General features: G+C 48.5%; 1 protein-coding gene across 2 annotated transcripts; it reads right to left on the reverse strand.

Annotated features, from left to right (window-relative positions):
- Positions 1–2,398: 2,398 nt before the first annotated feature.
- Positions 2,399–14,564, reverse strand: LOC132580428 (uridine-cytidine kinase-like 1). 2 transcript variants are annotated; one of them, XM_060251226.1, is made up of 15 exons: positions 14,459–14,564; positions 13,944–14,143; positions 11,767–11,873; positions 11,472–11,642; positions 10,344–10,415; positions 10,008–10,197; positions 8,039–8,100; positions 6,479–6,498; positions 5,784–5,882; positions 5,464–5,557; positions 5,229–5,291; positions 4,575–4,697; positions 4,359–4,466; positions 3,570–3,726; positions 2,399–3,241 (listed from the first exon to the last, which is right to left on the reverse strand). In XM_060251226.1, exons 1-15 carry the CDS (start codon positions 14,500–14,502, stop codon positions 3,168–3,170), a joined length of 1,584 nt encoding a protein of 527 aa, XP_060107209.1. In that variant the 5' UTR covers positions 14,503–14,564; the 3' UTR covers positions 2,399–3,167. The 2 variants fall into 2 exon arrangements, with proteins under 2 accessions (XP_060107209.1, XP_060107217.1); XM_060251234.1 differs by lacking the exon at positions 6,479–6,498 and adding an exon at positions 7,527–7,543.
- Positions 14,565–19,260: the final 4,696 nt, after the last annotated feature.

Here is a 19,260-nt window from a genome sequence, read left to right on the forward strand (position 1 = left end):
CTCTGCAAATATAATTAATCCAGCCGGAGGGCGGATTTTGATTTTACACAGATTGCAAATGCGCTCTCTCTGTGACCACACTGTTTGGCCTTTTGAGTTTCTGTCTCTACGACAGAATAAAACACATCACGGGTGTCCAGTGCGCCTTTCGAAACGGAAATGTCAGAAGCCTCAGCTGTAGAGATCACGGAATTACATTTTCCTTCATTTCCAGCTTCCACTTGAAAACAGAATGCCAGCTGGTTAGCCCAGCTATACACATATTTCGTTCAAGCTCCATAACTTTGCTTTCAGAACAAAACAGTAACATGTATGCTGCTACACCTAACAAAGATTTGAATGTACAAAGCATCTTTAAAAGTTAGAGGAAGACCTCAAGATTCCATGCACGCCAGTGCCAACAAGCAATGGGTGTAGAGCAAAAAAACATGATACAGCAGACCCAACACTGGATGTTTAAAGGTTAGAATTTCCCATAAGCCTAAGGGCAGAGATGAAAGCAATGGAGCTCCCGTGGGGGAGGGGCTGCGGACTGTAGTAAAGCACATGCATTGCTTTGAATGCTGAAGGCCCCAGATCAATCAAGAGAAACTTCTAGATAAGTCTATTTCACATGCCCATAAGCGTTTTTATTTGCAATAAATGTATTTAAACAGCTTCTCTTTGATTCCTAACACAAACAGATTCTTAGGGTTTGTAGAATCTTTCGGGATCAGATTCTACAAACAGATTCTTTTCACAAAAGAAAAGCTTCCTGTAATAAGCATAAACAACTCATTTGGCAGGAACAAACTGGGAAACATTTTGCTCAGGTTCAGAAATACCCTGATTATTCTGAAGGCAGCTCTGACTAAAAAAATAAGAAGTGTTTATTCCACTTTTATTAGCCCCAGGAAACATTTTCAGTTTAGAAATAGCTCCCAAAATAAGCAAGAATCACTATAGTCACTCACTGACCACCCTCAGTCTCTTCCCCGACCCAACAGAGCTCTTCTGGGGCATTACTGAAATGCAAAAGAAAAATCTTTGCAAAGCACTCTGTCCTTCCAATCCCCTGAAAACAAGTGTTTGGGTACTAACAAAGAAAGAATATTGGATTATATGTTGTCAAAGGCAACATATTGGATTTATATCCCACCCTTCTCTTAGAGTCTTAGAGCAGCTTACAATCTCTTTTCCCTTCCTCTCCCAGCAACAGACACCCTGTGAGGTAGTTGGGGCTGAGAGAGCTCTGAGAACTGCTCTTGACAGAACAGGGTCACCCAGCAACCGCATGTGGAGCAGGAACTCAAGCCTAGTTCTCCAGATTAGAATCCACCGCTCTTAACCACTGCACCACACTGGACACACAGGGAATGAAAGAGGGGGGTAACACTAGCCCCCTCCACAGGGTTGAGCTTGCACAAAATCCCAGATTTCTTCTACCTTTTGGTGGGGGAAAGTAGGAGACCATCAAGGCTGCCTCCTTCCAAATCCTCTCCACCCCACCCTATTCTTTGTACTCTTTTCACGGACTCTTGCTCATAATGGCCTATATAAGAAAGGAAAAGGAGAGGTACAGAGGCTCAGCGGTAGAGCATCTGCTTGGTAAGCAGAAGGTCCCAGGTTCAATCCCTGGCATCTCCAACTAAAAAGGGTCCAGGCAAGTAGGCGTAAAAAACCTCAGCTTGAGACCCTGGAGAGCCGCTGACAGTCTGAGTAGACAATACTGATTTTGATGGACCCAGGGTCTGATTCAGTAGAAGGCAGCTTCATATGTTCAAAATCTTACCTTAGTTGCAATTCTGAAGGGCAGCCTCATCCCATTTGGACTATGGCGAATTCTTAGACTTGACCCCCATCAGGGGACTAAACAGCCACTCCAGCACCACCAATGGGAAAATGTACCAAGGCATCCTATCTTTTAGGAAGCCTTCCCTTGTTCCCTCCTACGTAATTCTCCTGTCCTCCCCAGAAAGGGCAGTTAATATATTGCATATCAATCTTCTTAAGCGTCATATATCCTTTCTGATTGTGATCCTGCTTAGCAAGCTAGGATGTAAAGTAAGTAAACCAGGAACCCTCTAGAATTATTTATAGCATGAAGGTCCCTCTTTTGTGCCATAAATGGAAACTAAAATAACTTACGTGTTTATAAATAAAAAAATAGCAATACAAATGTGAAAACTAGAGCCGCAATGAGCCAAAACCGCTCTTCTTCACTGTATGGTACCACTAGAGCGCAAGGATGATGTCAGCATAACCAGAAGTCCTCTCCTCAGCATGACAACACAGTTCTGCTACTGGCACCATAGGAACTGTAGCAAACCCTGGGCACAAAAGCACACCCACACACCTACCTTAACTGCTGTCAAACACCAACAAGAAATATGCTGACCCCCAAAATAACAAGCACACGTTTGTGTCAGTTTTTATTATCACGTACAAAAAGCAAGGAAGGCAGCTGAGTACAGTACTGACAATACAGAGCAAGTGTGGGTGGGCTGTACAGCCCCTGACCCCCATTCACCCACCTGAAAAGAGGACAAGGGAGTGTGCAGGTGACCAGAGTCTATTCCAGGCCAACTTGGAGGAAGGTAGACCCAGCTCTGGGCAAAAGGGGAGCAGTGGACTCTCTCCAAGATGGATCCCTTATTGCCATGTTTGTGGTGCTGAAGGCCTGTGCAATCATTTTCAACAGATAGCAGGGAGGGGGGGCTAATGTGATGGAAAAGGGAGGTTGTGAATGAGGCAACAGCCAGAGAAGCCTTCCAGACCAGAAGTCAGAGTCCTATTGTTGAGGCCTGCTTGCATCAGGCTCTGCCCAGCCTGCTAGAAAGGGCATAAATGGGGCACCAGGACAATTTTACAGGCTACTGTGAGATGGTCCCCTTAAGCAGGGCCCTTCAACTAGCACATTAGGCCTCAGTAAAGCCAGTCAGCGCTGGAAGGGGCAGCGGCCGGGAAGGAAACAAAGTACCCCCATAAATACCAATAAATATCAAGAGGGGACCCTTTGTGGCCAAGGAGGTAGCAGTGGCAGCAGTTCTCCATCTGATGCGCCAGAGAAGGGGGGCACATGCAGAACTGTGGCCTCTGCTAAGCGCTGCAGTGGTCCTTACAGCAGTGCCTGTGGCAGGGACTTGCCCCCTCACCAAAGAGATGAAGTGCTGCTCCGCCAAACAAGCTCAGCAGTCCACACCGTCATTCTCGTACCAACCCGTGGTACTATCAGTGCCAAAGTATCTGTCTCCAAAGTTGCCTGACAGGAGAGAAAGGAACATTTCTTAACAATGTGGCAGAGGAAACTGAAAGTTCTGCCCCTACCCATAGAAGTCCAGACATTAAACCAAATTCTTAAGCAATGGCAAATCCTTAGAGAAGGGCAGACTCTGTGTCTTCCTCTAAAAAAGCTGCTTCTTACTCATATATATTTTCAATCCCCTCCCCTCCACAAAAAAGGGAGACTAGTTTTTGCTTCTTCAAGACATGCTGCTAAGCTGCAAGGTCTTTGCTTGGTAGGAAACAATGCTGTAGATGTGATAAAAAATCAAATGAGATATGGTTTCAGAGGATCAGCTCCCACTTACCAATGCCAGGGATAATGTGGAACTCCTCGTTGACTTTCTTGTCCACAGCTGTGGTAATGATACGTACGCGGGGAAAGGCATAGGCCACTGAATGGACCCCCATCTCAGCCATCAGCAGCGAAAGGAGGAAGATCTTGTCCTCCTGCACGTCATGATCCTGCGGCATATTTATTTACAATATGTATACACATTCAACCTTTCTCCTGCCAGTCAGGATCCAGGCTGGGGGAGAACAATGCAATATAAAAATAATAATCTGTTAAAATAACCAAGAAAGATAGTCAACAATGAGTCATTTATATAAAGAAAGGGCAAGGTAACATATCCAGCAATGAGCTCCCCTGCACAACCACTGCCCAGTTTACAGGCAGGGGCTCAAAGGAACAGCCTCTAATCCCCACCATCTCCAGTTAAAAAGGACCAGGGAATAGGTGATATGAAAGAGCACAACTTGAGAGAGACGCTGCCAGTCTGAGTAGACAATACTGCCCTTGATGGACCAATGGCCTGATTCAGTATAAGGGAGCTTCATGTGCATGTGGGTAGAAAGCCACGTATCTCCCCAAATTGATTCCTGAATACACACACCCTGAAAGTTCCAAGCTCTAACAGGGATATGGGAGACCCACAGCCCCAATCTCATGACATCAGTATTGATGAAATCCTTGTGTCCTAACAGTCAACCTACAAGGCACATGACTCTGTTTATGTCTCCAGCCCCAGCTGCAATCCTGACACCCACACCCCTCCGTGAGTCTCCACATTGCATGTCATGGGATCTTCACTTACGAGCAGCACCCGCACAGCCATCATGGCAGCAGCCCCTGTGGACACGGTGCTGTCCATCAAGATGACATAATCTTCGCTGATCTCCTTGGGCAGCCGGAGGTAGTGCAGCTGGGAAGAGGACAAGGGAGCCGTGTCAGTCGGTCCAGGCCATCCCACATTTCACAATTCCCCTGTCCCAGTATTGTATCTCCCCACCCTCCCCATTCCACTCTCCACCTCAGGTTCCCCTGTGTCATGATTGGTCTGGATGAGGATTTTGCCCAAGCGGATATCTTTGCAGACGGCCGTGAGGGCCTGCTCCATGGTCTCGCCTGCACGCAGGATGGAGACACCAGTGATCTGGAGGGGAGAAAGTAGTAGTCACTGAGATTTGGTGGGATAGCCCATCTTAGTCCCTGCACCCCCACCCCACCACTATATCAACACCCTTCTCCTAAACTCTTTTGTTGAGGGCCATTTAGCATAGAACTTCCCAAAGAGTGCATAAAAACAAACAGTCCACTTGACATAGAAACACAACAAAACTGATTCAATAAACCCTGACATTTCAAATTGAGATCCAGTGTGTTAGAATGCCAGCCAAGGATCTGTGAGACCCAGGTCTGAATCCTGACTCCACCGAGCAAGCTTTCTGGGTGACTCTGGGCCAGTCCCACTCTCAGCTTAACCAACCCCACAGGATTGTAAGGACACAACAGAGAACGGTATTATAAGCTACTCTAAAATCTCAGAGGGGAGAAAAGTGGGATGTCTGATTGTCTGGCTCAGCACAATGCAGCCTCCTGTGTTATCAGACTCTCCCAGACTCCCTACCAAATTCAGGTCCTTCTCCAATCCTCTGAATGCTTGGGGAAGAGAAGAGTGGCTCACCCGCTGCCTGTGGAAACGCTTCCCTTCATAAACTGTCCCCTGTGGTGTCTCCACAGTCACCGGCTGTGAAAAACCAAGACAGGCTGCTGTTGCTTAGGGAAAGAGAAAGGAAGGGGAGGAAGTGCTGTCACTAGCACAAGGCCAGTGGTCTACACACAGCATCAAGGCCCCAGAGAATAGTCTGTTGGCCTCTGGCATCCCAAAGGAAGGGTGATGACTAGAAAGGATGCAATACCTTGAGTGGTAAGAAAGAGAGAGCGTGCTCTATCAGCAGACGCATAAGACGCTTGGAGTAGAAGATAAACTCATCCCTGGTGGTATCTTTGTTCCTACGGAATAAAGAGAAAAAAGTGAGCTATTCCCTCAGGCTATTACCATTTCCATACCCAAGAACATATTCTGGAACAAGGCAGGCCAAGCCACACTGATTCTACCCTAACCTGCCTCTGAATTGGCAGGGTCTCCAGACCAAGGGACCCTCCCCCAGAAGCTACTATTCTAGCCTCCTTAGGCCACAAAGGAAAGGAAGAACCAGTGTTACAGCATACGCAGTACCTGATGATAGTGTGCATCCCACGGACTTGCGGTGTGCTCTCCAGGACGCTCAGCGTCTTCGGCAACGGCTGTCCCTGGTGGGCTGAGGCCAAGGCTGCTCTGTTTGGGAATAGAAGAGTACGTCGTTCATGCAGAAGAAAGGGCGTTCTGTACATGAGACTTCCCCCCACCATTACACCCTTCTGAAGGGTCAAGGAGTGCCTGCAGACTGCATGAACATTTGTGCCTCAATGGGACTTCTCTGCCACCCTATCTATGAAGCTCCTGGACCCTCCCATAACTGACAGCCCAAATTCCCTCTCTGTGCAAAGAGGCAAAGGCACAGATGTCCAGGGTCAAGAAAAGAGCACCACTTCTCACAGAATGGGCAGGGGAGGCTGCCCTCCTTCCTGGACAGAAGCCCAAGCAGGAGGAAAGGGGGGGGCTGTTTGCTGAGCTGCGGTACTGCAGCAGGAGGTGGCACTTCGGGCCAGGCTAACCTGGGCACAAGCAAGCGAGCCACTGTCCATACTGATGTCAAACAATGCAGCTATAAAACGTCATTCTCCCCTTACCCACCGCAAACTTCAGTGCATGGAAATAGCAGGAAAATCTGCCAGCTTCCCCCCACACACACATCCCCATCCCAACAAACACCACACCAAGGGAAGGGGCAAGGCAGCAGGAAACAGCCAAAGGAGACCGAGTGTCCTCACATATGCCAGCGTAGCTTCCTCTGGTGAAGACGCCAGGGCCCAGCAGGGACGGAAGAGAGATAGATAGACAGACAGATAGACAGAGGGTATTAGGAGGGGGGCAAAATGGCAGCAGCTTCCTGCCACACACATAAGGGGTGGGAGGGGGAGCAGAAGAAGGGATCTGCCCCACAGTACCAAAGTAGGGGGGGAGCAGCTGGGACCCCAAAGCTTTGCTGCAGGAAGAGTAACAGCTGCTGTACCCCTTCTCTCTCCATCCCACCCACCATTGGGCAAGGCAGGGCAGATGCTGTCACACATACACACATGCACCTTTCACAGAGCCCATCAGAAGCCAAGAGGGGTATGCATGGGAGGGTGGAAGGTGTTCAGGAAGCTACTGCCAAGTCTAAAAAATTTTTCATCAAAGACAGCCCCCAAGCAGCAGGAACAGACAGGGCAGCACACCACAACCTCCCCTGCTCCATTTAGCGAGTCTTGGAATGACTAGGCAGCACAACCCAGACCTCCAAAGCAAGCTCTGCTGGCTTTTGGGAAAAAAGGCAGAGCTGCCCAGTCACCCAGGAGAGCACATGTTACAAGCAGGGGTGCCAAATGCAACTTCAGAAATTCATGGAGATTTGGACGCAGTCCCTGGGGAGGGTAGAATCTGGGGAAGGAAGAGAGCTCAGTGGGGATGTGATACCATAGAGTCTGCCCTCCAAAGCTGCCATGCTACCCAGAAGAACTGATCTCCACAGTCTGGAGACCAGCTGTAATTCAAGACCCAGAAAGAAGGCCAGGAAGCAGCCAGCATTGTGTGTGTTGTTCTCTCTCCAGAACAACCCAAAAGGTAAAGGCTCCCTACACTTCCTTCACCACATCCAGCTCCTTTTCCCCAAGTTGCCTCTTGAACTTGCCAGAAGACCCCCCGCTACTACCCAGCTGCTCTCCCACTGGCTGGCTTGCTGTGCGGCAGGGAAAGGCACCAGGATGGGGGCAAGGCAGGATGAGGTGGGGGGTGGGGAGGAAAGGGTCTAGTTCTGCTCCTTCAGGGCCGCCGTCATACCTGACCGTGATTTCACGCTGGGCATCAGCAGTAGGAGCCCACATCGGAAGGCAGCAGTCATTACAAGGCAGGGGGCGGAGGGAGGTGGGAGAGAAACACAGAACAGCCAGTCACTGCACACAGCAAGCTCTGCCCCACGGCCTGGCTCGGGATGCTAGCCCTTGCTGGCACACTCCCCCACCCAATCCCCTCCACTGCTCATTAACTCAGGAGTGGCTACAGTGTGATGGGCCTGGAGGCAGACTGCGAAGAGCTGCATTTTATGTGAGTTTGGGAATGAAATTTGCAGGGGATTCACAGTTTGTTGAAACAGGGCTTGGAGTGAAGTTGGCGAAAGTAGGTATGGGAGGGAACAAATCCTGGACTGGAGTCTCAAGGTGGGGTGTGATATTGGGGGGGTGTGACATGGAGAGTGACAGTGCTGGGCTACAGACCATTCTGAAGCAGTGGAGGCAAGGGACAGTAGCTCTTCCCTCCCCTCACCCCAGAGTCCCCTCCTCCAATGTCCTTACCTTCTCCAGCTGGCTGTGCACGTGCTGAACAATCAAGTCCAGAGCAACAAAGTTCTCCCCACCTGAAGAAGTAGTGGGAAAAGGAGGAGTACCATTTATTTTCGTGATCCCCCCAGCTGGGGAGATTTAAGGTATCTGGCACTCCTACTCTGGGAACACAGAACTGCAAATGGGACTGTGGTGTAGTGGTTAGTGTGAGAATATCATAACGTTAGCTTCGAAACCCTGTTCTGCCATGGAAGCTCAGTGGGTTACCTTGGATCAGTAATTTCCTCACAGCCTAACCTACCTCGCAAACTGAACAAGAACATCACTATCCAGTGTATTTCTCTTCTACCTGTATTGACATATTCAAATAGGGATATTGGCTGTTATCTTATTACATATACTAAACCCATCTTCCACTATATGTTAATGTATTTTTCTTCTAATGGCAAACTATATGTATGTTACATGTTAAAAGGTAAATCAGTTGGATGGGAAAAACTTCTGAGAAAGAAATGCCCTCTTTTTGGCCCAGGCTTATAACAATAGAGTAATTAACAAACATTCTCACATTTTGACATATTACTGTTTTATTGCTTTCTCATGCTCATGCTGTCCAGACCAAATGTTCTTTCAATTTGTTAATATCATCATTTTGCCATTGGATCTTAAATTTGTATCATTTTGCATTCTAATCCACTGCCTACCAGCTATATGTAGCTCTGCTCACTGTACCTGATTCCTCGTCTGATGAAGTGCACTTAGAACACACAAAAGCTTACATTCTGAATAAAACTTTGTTGGTCTTAAAGGTGCCACTTGACTCCTACTTTGTTCTACTGCTTCAGACCAGCACAGCTGCCAACTTGGCCAAACTAGCCCAATCTCATCAGATTTCAAAAGCTAAGCAGGGTCAACCCTGGCTACTACTTGGATGACAGACTGCCAAGGAAGTCCAGGGTTGTTACATGTAGGCAATGGCAAACTAACTCTGTTCATTTCTTGCCTGGAAAATCCTACAAGGTCACTTTAAACCAGCTGCAACTTGAGCCACTCCCCCCTCCCCCACCTCACAGAGAAAGGGAAAATAAACAACTCTGGATCCCCACTGGGGACAAAAACAGAGCATAATTATGAAAATATATAAAAGTAAAGATGGAGGCTCCAGAGACCTCAAGGCAACCAGATGTGGGCACATTTCCCAGAGAAGACAATGAGGACATTTTGTTTATCAAACTTATAGTAACATTATTTCATAGTGCTATAGAATGGGGGATGGGTGAGAGGCCTAAACAAAAAGACCAAGGGTCTTTATCTCAAGGCCAAGATAAAACTTGAACTACTAACATCCCAGCTTATTCTCAACCCCTATGTGTAGCACAGTTTAAATTAACTATGTCCCCAAATTCACCCATTTACAGAATACTTAAATATTTGTTGGCAGTTCATCAAATATTATAAATTTCTATTTGATTTCCATAAAGTCACCAGCAGCAGGTTCTGGAGAAGTGGCAAAGAAATTCACTAAGTGACATGCAAGGGTGTTGACATTTTGTAAGTATTCTCTTGCTAGATTAACATTATAATGTACTAGGCGGGTCTCCCCACCTCCCAAATTTGAAATGCAGTAAATATGCAAACTTAGAAATTTGAAGAAGTTCCAATTTAGCTTAAATCCAAAACCAGAATGAACCACAAGAAAAAGCCTCTTGCAAAAATCAAAGGGGCCAGCAGAGTGAACAACTCCTGCTGAGCACAGAAATCTACCAGGCAATGCAGGAACAGGCTTCCTGGTTAGATCTCCAAATGAAGCAAATGCCACAACAGGAGCCAAAACTGCCATATCCCCTTTTGTTTCATTAGCAGCTGCCAAATTTTTTTCCCAATGCCTTTTCATCCCACCTTGAGAAGCTGTCAGTATGCACCAAGACTCTTCTCCCCCCCCCCCCCCCCAATCACAGTCTTAACAAGTTCTCCTCCTCACCCCGGGGCACAACTATGTCCGCTGCCTGCATAGTGGGTTCAATGTACTGCTCGAAGGCCGGCTTCACGAACTTGCTGTACTGTTTGATGACTCCCACCACATCCCGCCCACGCTCCATGATGTCCCGCTTCAGCCGCCGTACCAGCCGGATGTCCGAGTCCGTGTCCACGAACACCTTCATGTCCAGGAGCTGGAGGAGCCATGGGTTAAGGTGAGAATTACAGGCAGGGGAAATGGGACAGAGGTCTCCCCCAATCTTGTCAGTTCAAAAACGGGCATCCAATAGACCACCCCATCCCAGGACCTATGTTTCCACTCTTTAGACCAGGACAGTACCTGCAGAAGCTCCTTATTGGCAAAGGACAAAATCCCTTCAAACACAATCACATTGGCCCCATAGACAGTTTTCTGCAAAGAGAGGAAGTGTCAAGGCTCAAGCAGATGAGCGGTGTCTCTCAGGCTCCTCAAGAGAGTACATTCAACAGACCCGGTTCTTTGGTTATAGGGCAGCATTTCATCTGCTACACTACCCTGCCTTTCAAATACAACACACAGCTTAATGTCAACCCCACCCCCACCCCATTAGGGTTTAAAAGATCCTGAAAGATGCCACTCTCTTTGAAGATCTCATTTGGGAATGCAAACGTCCTCAGCCCCATGGCACTAGGAAGGCAAGACAGTCTCAGACTGGAGAATCTTCATAACCTGAGCTTTTGTTTTAACAAAGAAAGCAGGTTTTCCCCCTTGAAGGTGCAATGCAAGTTCTTTTTAAAGCACTGGTAGTCTTTGCTCACCATTCTGAATTAAAAAGTAATCTCAGTTGGATTTTTAAACTCATCAGTCATTTAGCCCCCAGAGACCCACTACATCTATTCCTCTTTAAAAGAAAATCTGCAGTGCCATCAGTGAGCCTGGCCTTATGTACGTATGTGGAGGCGGCTCTACAGTTTCAATGGCTACTTTTAATATACTACTTCCCAGCACAAGACTTCCATGTCAGACCATTTAAAATAAGATTCTGCATATTAGTAGAGGCTAGGTTCAAATGCATAGCCTTCACGGGCTCCACAAAACCTGACACCTCATATTCTGCACAAACCTTTCAAGGTCTTTTGATTTAAGCAAGTATTTTATAGCTTGGGCCAAACAGGACTGCAGCAAGGATATCTTTTTAATACACACTTAAAGTGCTTCTTCTACCAACAGCACCTCAGTGTTGATTTCTCCTTGAGTCTAGATGAGGCATGCACACTTTAACTCCTCTTCCTAATTTTCTGCAAGCCCAAACCTCCATTTCCTGAGAACTTTGTAGCCATATATTCACCTGAGAAGCTTCTACAAGTTACATAATTAAATCCAGGTCTTCTCATGACCCAAAGACCCAGTTTTAGTGGCCATATCTATTCACACAACAAGCCATATAAGAGACAGAGATCCTTCTTCCCACTGCCTTCCCTCACATACCCACTCTTTACGCCGGCTGTGTGTGGTGAAATCATAGACTGGAACTTTAACACTCTTTCCTTCTTTGAGTTTCCTTAAGACACTGATCAACAGGTCGAAGTCAAAGGCGTCAGGGTGGTCAAAATTGTACTCGTTACAGGCAGCCTGCTGCTGTTGTTCTTTGTTCAGCACCTAGGAGAGCACCACAGGCAAGGTGGTCAGAAAAGCAACTCTTACAGATTTAGTAATTAGGGATTAGCTAGCCTGGCTTTAGCTCTAGAGGGCTGAACCAAAAGGCTGTATCAAAGCCACCCACCTTGTAAAAGCTGTCCATAGAGAGCAGTACCACCCAAGGCACATCCAGAGCTTCAATTATTTTATTGGCCACTGTGGTCTTGCCTGATGCGCTTCCACCACACAAGCCTACAAACAGAGCAGAGGGGACTCTGAATCCTTCAACTGATGGGGAATAATGAGAAGCAGGCCATCTAAAGAGTTTAAACTGGAAGGATTAGAGTCTTGGGAACTACTACCAGAGAGACACCAGGAAAAATCAATGTGGAGAACAGCTCTGATATTAGTCTCATCATAGCCAAAAGTCAGAGTCCACCTGGGAGAAGCAGCAACTCACATTCTAAGGACAAGACAAAGCGACAATGAAAGGTAACAAACTACAAATGCATGCTGATGGGGTCCGAACTGGCAGAGACTGACTAGGAGAGAGTTCTTGGGAGTCGTGGTAAATAACTCACTAAAAATGTTGACAATGCTATGCTGGGGGTTATTAGGAATGGGACTGAAAACAAATCAGCCAGTATCATAATGCCCCTTGGTAAATTGACAATGCAGCCTCATGTGAAATATTTTGTACAGTTCTGGCCACCACACCTCAAAAAAAGCAGTATAGCACTAGGAAAAGTGCAGAAAAGGATTAAGGGGATGAAATGCTTTCCCTATGAAGAAAGATTAAAGAGATTAGGGCCTTTATCTTGGAGAAATGATGACTGAGAGATGACATGGCAGAGGTTTACAGAATTATGCATGGGATAGAGAAGGTAGAGAAGGAAGTACTTTGTCCCCTTTCTCACAATACAAGAACTTGTGGCCACTCAAAGAAATTAATGAGCAGTAGGTTGATAACAGATCAACGGAAGTACTTTTTTACCCACAGAGTAATTAAAACATGGAACTGACTGCCACAGGAAGTGGCAATGGCTACAAGCACAGACAACTTCAAGAGGGAATTAGATAAACATATGGAACAGAGGTCCATCAGTGGCTATTAGTTGCAAGGTATAGATAGAACACTATATCTGGGGTGGTAATGCTCTGTATTCTTGGTGCTTGGGGAGCAACAGTGGGAGGGCTTCTGGAGTTCTGGCCCTGTTGGTGGATCTCCTGATGACACTTGGGTTTTGGCCACTGTGTGACACAGAGTACTGGACTGGATGAGCCACTGGCCTGATCCAACACGGCTTCTCTTAGGTTCTTACGGTATTTTTATGTTAGTTTTACATATGTTGTAAGCCACCCTGAGCCACTCGATGGGAAGGGCGGGATATAAATCCCAGATAAATAAAAAAAATAAAAATAAAATAAAAATAAAGAAGAGGGGAGAATGAGCTAGTGATTAATTCTAAAGCCCCCATACCCTACACAGTTAGAGATGCATAAAGCAAAAAACTATTATTACAAAAAGTGGGAGAATCCTTTAGTCTTTCTCTCTAACCTATCTTGTGAACTGTACAGCACATTCCTTATCCTAAGATCCCCCAGATCCCCAGCATGTTCCTTATCTTATGATTCCCAGAGCCCATAGAAAGAGCCGGTTTGGTATAGCGGTTAAGAGCACAAACTCTAATCTGAGAGAACCAGGTTTGATTCCCAACTCCTTGCACATGCAGTTGCTGGTGTGACCTTGGGTTAGTCACAAGTTCTCTCAGAGTTGTTCTCTCAAGAGCAGTTCTCAAAAGAGCTCTCTCAGCCCCCAGCTACCTCACAGGGCGTCTGTTGTGGGAAGGGGAAGGGAAAGGAGATTTCAAGCCAGTCTGAGACTCCAAATAAAGGGCATGGTATACATCCAATATCTTCTCTTCTTCTTTCCTTTCTCCCATCCATAGAACATCTGCTAGCAATCAAGCCCCATCAATCCTGTGCTGCAATGAGCAAGCACAGATGTTGTTTCCATACCAGATGCTGCCAAATCCCAGCAGTTGCTTTGGAATCAGCCAGCCAAAACCAAAGGTCTAGTCAGCAGCTGGTATTTTAGCCTCTCTCATATGGACAGGGAACTACAGCCTCCAATAAAGGCAAGAAAGGACAAGGGGAGTTCCAGGACCCAGTATGCGGGTCCAGACAAGAAGCACTGGAAGCAAGGCACAGAGAGAAAGAGAGAGATCTAGCTAGCTGTGCCAGGACCAGACCATCAAGGCAGAGCCCATGGTCAGTCAGGGAAGCTGAGGACATACCAAGGCCATATTTGAGTTTCCTTACCGATCACAAAGGCTTCCTTGAAAGGCGTGCCTGTCTCATTGTACCAGGGGGGCCGCCCTGCTGTGTAGATGGTCCGCTTGCTGGTCCTGAGCAATGGTGGTTCAGTCTTTGACTGGCTTGTGGTCCTTTTCCGCGGGGAAAGCGAGGGGGTGAGGGGCAGGCAGGAGAGGAGAGTGTCCAGCGAGTCATCCCTCCTCCCGCTGTGTAGGAGAAAGGGAGGGAGAGAATACATTAGGGAGAAGGGAGATCGGCCGCAGTTCTTTTCCACCCCACCCTTCCCAGCCAGGGGCCGTGCCCTTCATTTTACAAAGGAGTCCTCCCCTCTCAGCGGTTTATGAATCCGCGCTTCAAGATGTCTGAGGAGTCTCCAAGCATATGAAGAGCGATTTTCCCCTTGCTGTAATGGAGCGGAGCCCACTATGCAGAAGAAACCAAAGGGAACTCCAATCCCCGGATCTTCCAACGAATTGTATCCCTTTTACCTCCTCGTCCAACCCGCCTCCCCCGTACTTGACCTGCCACGCCGCGCTTCCTCAGCAGCACCGCCCGGAACCGCCATCTTGGCCACACTCCCGCCACTCCTCCACCTGCAGCTGCGGAGCCTGCCGGGAAGGAGGTGGAACCTGGGGTGGTGCGCGCGCATTCAGGCGCTCAGAGGAGAAACTACAGTTCCCGACATGCACCGCCGCAGTCCGTCTGCTAGGCTTTCGCAGGCTCCAGCCGCTGTTTGGCGGGTGGTGCCTCCTGGATCTCGTGCCCCGCCTCACCCAGCGGGAGGCTGCGATAAAGACATTTGGGGAGGTCATTAGAAGACGCCTCCTCAGTTTATAAAAACAAGAATCAGGTGCACCGTAAGGACTAATAACATGTCTTCCACCATAAGTCCGAGCTCATTTCACCAGATGCAATTTGCATTATATGTTTAAAAACAAACAAAACCTCTCAGTTTATTCTTTCAGTTCCCAAGCGGGACCCGCTTCGGACTTTGCACCGCCAGCAGCTTAGAAAGAGGCAGATCCGTCGAGGTACTTCTGGGTTTTCACGAGAGAAAATGGACTGAGGTTGTTCTGGGAAGTTAAGAGTGGACATGTTCAGCAGCACTTCTGCACTAAAGAGTCACCTTCCTGCCCAGAGGCACTTGCCTCTGCTTAGCGGAGAGACTTGACCCAGCAGCAGAAGAGCCTATGTCTGCTGGTCTTTACTAAAGAGAAGACACCCCCTCCCCTCCAGAGGAGGAGACTGCCGCCCCCCTTGCTGTAATGGAGCGGAGTCATTCCTTCGGCTAACTCGGGTTGTGACTCTGTTCTCACTGTGGGTTACAGAAATCCTCTCAGCCACAGTCAGCTTCCAGTCTTCATCCCCTGCAACAACCACACGGGGGAGCGAAGCCGCCGAGGAGCCTCCAGTTGTCTCCCGGCTGGTTTCCTTTGAGTGCTCCCCTCTCTCCTCCCCTCCCCTTTTCACTGCTCATGGCCTCGAGGCCCGTCTGGCGTTCACGCCTGAGCAAGCCTTCCCTTCCGTGGCTCCCAGCAGAGCCATTCCTGGACCAGCCCTAGCCTTGGTTTTGGCCCCCACCGCCAGCACAGAGGTCTGGACAGCGCCTAGCAGGCTGGGTAGCCAAAGAGGGGCAGATCTTAGGTCTCCCTCTGACCTCAGACCTTCGGGCGGGTGGCTTTGTGTGGAACAGTCCTGCCAACCGCCAGGGAGAATTTCCCTTCATTTTTGCAGCTGACCCGGAGACATAAGAGTGCGAGAGGCAGGCTCGGCAGAAGACACGATGTTCACCTTTTGCGGGGGAAGCTTAGGAAGGCGGCGGATGTGCCTTGTCGGCTGGGCAGCTCCAGGGCAAGAAAGAAAGGAAGTGCCCTGAAGAAATCCAACATGCAGCCTGTCCTAGAACCAGAGCCAAGAACAGAGAGGGAAGCTGGGCAGTGGAGCTCTGGATTTCCTTCCCTTTCTTTGAGCCCTGCATTGCTTAAAGCGGATATCGTGCTCTACACATTGCAGATCTCTCCCCCACCCCGGGATAACTAGCGCCCCGCCCTCCCTCGGGCACCTCTTAGCCCCATCCCGCCTCTGGGGTTCATCCCGCCTTCTATGCCTACTTCCCCCGTGTCTGGGCCCACCATTCCGAGAACCTTCTGCCGCTGCCCACTAAAGCTTCTGCTTCTATGGAACCAAGTAAGCCTGTTCTGACCCAGCTTGCTGACAAAGAAGCTCTGTAGAAGTCAAGCAAACATGCTTCCAAAAAAGCCTGATTTAGAGTGAATACAACCTGGGCATGCTCCAGGGGGCTTGTCCGCCCGAGAACTGTCCATGGTCCTGAATCCCTTGGTGTCCTTCCTTCCTTCCTTCTTTTCCCCCTCCCCCCTCTCTCTTCTCTTTCTGTCTTTCGTCTGTGTGTATCCCCATGCCTGGACGTCATTGCGACCTCTGGTGATTGATACTGGGGCATGGAGGACATTTAGATAAGTGACTTGATACACCCTGCCTCTGTCTTCTGATTCCTGGTATTCTCTGGAGATTTCCCTTCTAAATACTTGCCAGAGTTGACCCCACTTAGCTTCTCAGAGCTCACGAGATCGGGCTATCCAGGCCAGGGCGGGGTCCTGCCTTCTTGTACTTCATTCCACTCTCTTGCTTGGGCTTCGAAAAACCCAAGACGGCGTTCAGCAGGCACGTTTTCTGACCTTGGGAAGTACAGTTGAGTTTGGGGACCGAGGCGGGAGGGGGGCACTAAGATTAGTTTGAATAATCCTGAAAAGTTTCCCAGTGTCTCCTGAGGGTTTGTTGGCCTGGGACAGGCGTCCAGCGGGAAACTTTGCTTTGAAACAAGCGACTGGATTAGTTCCCTGGGGTGGGAGCAAGTGTCTATGTTAGGCTTTCTGTTGTCAGGGGGCTGTGATAGGTTGGATGCTGACAAGAAAGGGGTCCAGGTCGGAAGCCCGGACATGCGCTGTCCCCAGAATGGCCCCTCTTTTTTCCGGATAAGCAGATCCTGGCAGCCTCAAAGCTCAGCGCAGTTCCTCTGAGGAAGATTTCCCAGCTCGGCCTTAACAGCAGAATCAAAGCCAGGCTGTTTATCTCCTCCGCTTGGACCCCGCAACCAGAAAGCTCAGCGGCCAGATGTGGTCGGGGCTTCTGTGTCCCCCTGTATGGAGCGGAGGATGGATGCGCAATGGACACGGCACAGGGCTCTCAGGGGCCCAGGGAGGAAACGGTGATCATTGTAAAAAGGAGCAGTGTGGTAGATAGCCTCCCCTGCCTCCCCCTCTTTCGCTCATTGACCAAGAATGCCTTCTCCCCCTCCCCTTCTCCGGCCTTCACAATACTGGGCAGTCTTTCATTCGGTACTGAAAAGATGCCGCTGCCAACTTCCCGGCAAGCTCTGCTTCTCTTCTGAAGGCACCCTGTGCAAAATGCCCGAGACAGCCCTTGTGCCCTAGCTCCCCAGCGTCTAGCTTGCTTTTAGGGCTCTGCTGTGGAAGGGTAGATGACTGGGGAAGGCAATGGCAAACCACCCTGTAAAAAGTCTGCTGTGAAAACGTCGTGATGCGACCTCACCCCGGAATCGGAAACGACGGGTGCTTGCACAGGGGACCTTCCTTTACCTTTTAGTGGAAAAGGAGGCGATGGAGTTGCGCTGGGACTGGGAGGAAAGCCGAACAGAAACCAGTCTAACAATAGTTTTTTCTTCGCATCCCTCCCCAGCGGGATGGGGGGCACAGAAAACTAGACAGGTCTGATATCCCTCTCCAGCGCCCAGACAGATGGATCAAGAGTGGGTTTTTCCAACAACGCCAGCGTGGAATGCAAGTTAGAGCAGGGGTAGTCAAGTTTGCTTAAGGTAAGCGCCACAGAGCAAACGTGAGATGTTTGAGAGCCACAAGACATTAATGCCAGATGTCTGAAAGCTGCAAGGAAGGACGGAAGGCAAGCAAATAGATGGGGAGGGAGAGGTGGAAAGAAAGCAACTTTAACTTTAAATGCATTATCCAAGCCTTGGCCTGCAGAAGTGATTTAAAGAGACAAATGCCTTCCTCAGCCTGCTCTATGGAGTGGTGGGGGCTTCAAGAACCACACAATTTGTGTGAAAGGGCCACGTGTGACTCCGGAGCCACAGTTTGGCCACCCCTGGGCTAGAGTGCTGAAACCCAGATTGAAATCCCCATTCTGCCATAGGCGCTGGCTGGGTGCTCTCCAGTCAGTCACTCTCGCTCAGCCAAGCTGTCTCATAGGGTTGTTGTTCCCCTCTGGTGGAGGGGAAACTATAGAAAGCTGCACTGGGAATGGCGGGATGAGATTGAATAAGATAACTTCCTTTTAAGCGCTCTGCCAAACCCAACAAGTAGTTAAACGGTGGCTTCCGCCGCCCCTTCTCCAGCTTAATCAGTAGTGGCCGAGAATTTCTTGATTCTTAGGGAGCATCGAAAGTAGCAAGTAATCTAATTCAATGGGATCCTAATTGATGTTCTGTTCCTCTTGACTTGATATAGCCCCCGTTGACTCGTTGATTTTCTTTCTGTCCTCAGGAGATAATTCACTATCAAGGGAAAGTATTAAATATAAACAGACAAAGGCTTCCCAGCCTTAACGGAGAGTTTTCATTCCGCTTGAGCATTTCTCACCCTAGCAATACCTCCAAGAAATCCTAGATATGTCTACTTAAATTGCACCCTTCCACGCTTAACTAAGAAGAGATGCTGCAGTGTGGCCAGAGGATTATAGCAGTGTTTGTCGGTTATCACTGGTTCTTCATGTCTTAGAAGCCCCACCTGGAAGTGTGGCAGCCCAGCGAGGAACGCTGACCATGGCCATTCATTCATTCAGCGTTTGCAAGACTCCCTTCTCGTTGACCTTGGTAATGGGACCTTTCAGAGTTACAGGACTGGATTACCTTTTCCCTTCTGCAAATGGTTCCGCCCTGCATATGATCCCCAGTTCCAAGAAGCAGCCCTGTCTGTTCGTGCTGCTTTCCCTTGTAAGGATCTAAAGAAAGCTCTGCTGGATCAGACCAAAGGTCCACCAGGCTCAGTACCCTGTTCCCCATAGCCATTAGGCAGATACTTTGAGGCGTTCATAAGCAGGGATGAAGGCAATAGCCTTTCCCCGCTGTCTGTGTCTCAGCAACAGTAGCATACTGTCTCTGACGACGGAGGTTCCATTTCGCAATTATTTTATTTATTTATAGTCTGCCTTTCTCTGTGAAATTCAAGGTAAATTGCAAAAAAAAAAAAAAAATTAAAAAAATAATGCAATAGTGTGAGACACAATAAATAATACAATACGATGATATTACAGACCTAGAAAGTAATGC

This window comes from Heteronotia binoei, chromosome 1 (genome assembly GCF_032191835.1).
Source record: "Heteronotia binoei isolate CCM8104 ecotype False Entrance Well chromosome 1, APGP_CSIRO_Hbin_v1, whole genome shotgun sequence".
Classification (NCBI taxonomy): domain Eukaryota; kingdom Metazoa; phylum Chordata; class Lepidosauria; order Squamata; family Gekkonidae; genus Heteronotia; species Heteronotia binoei.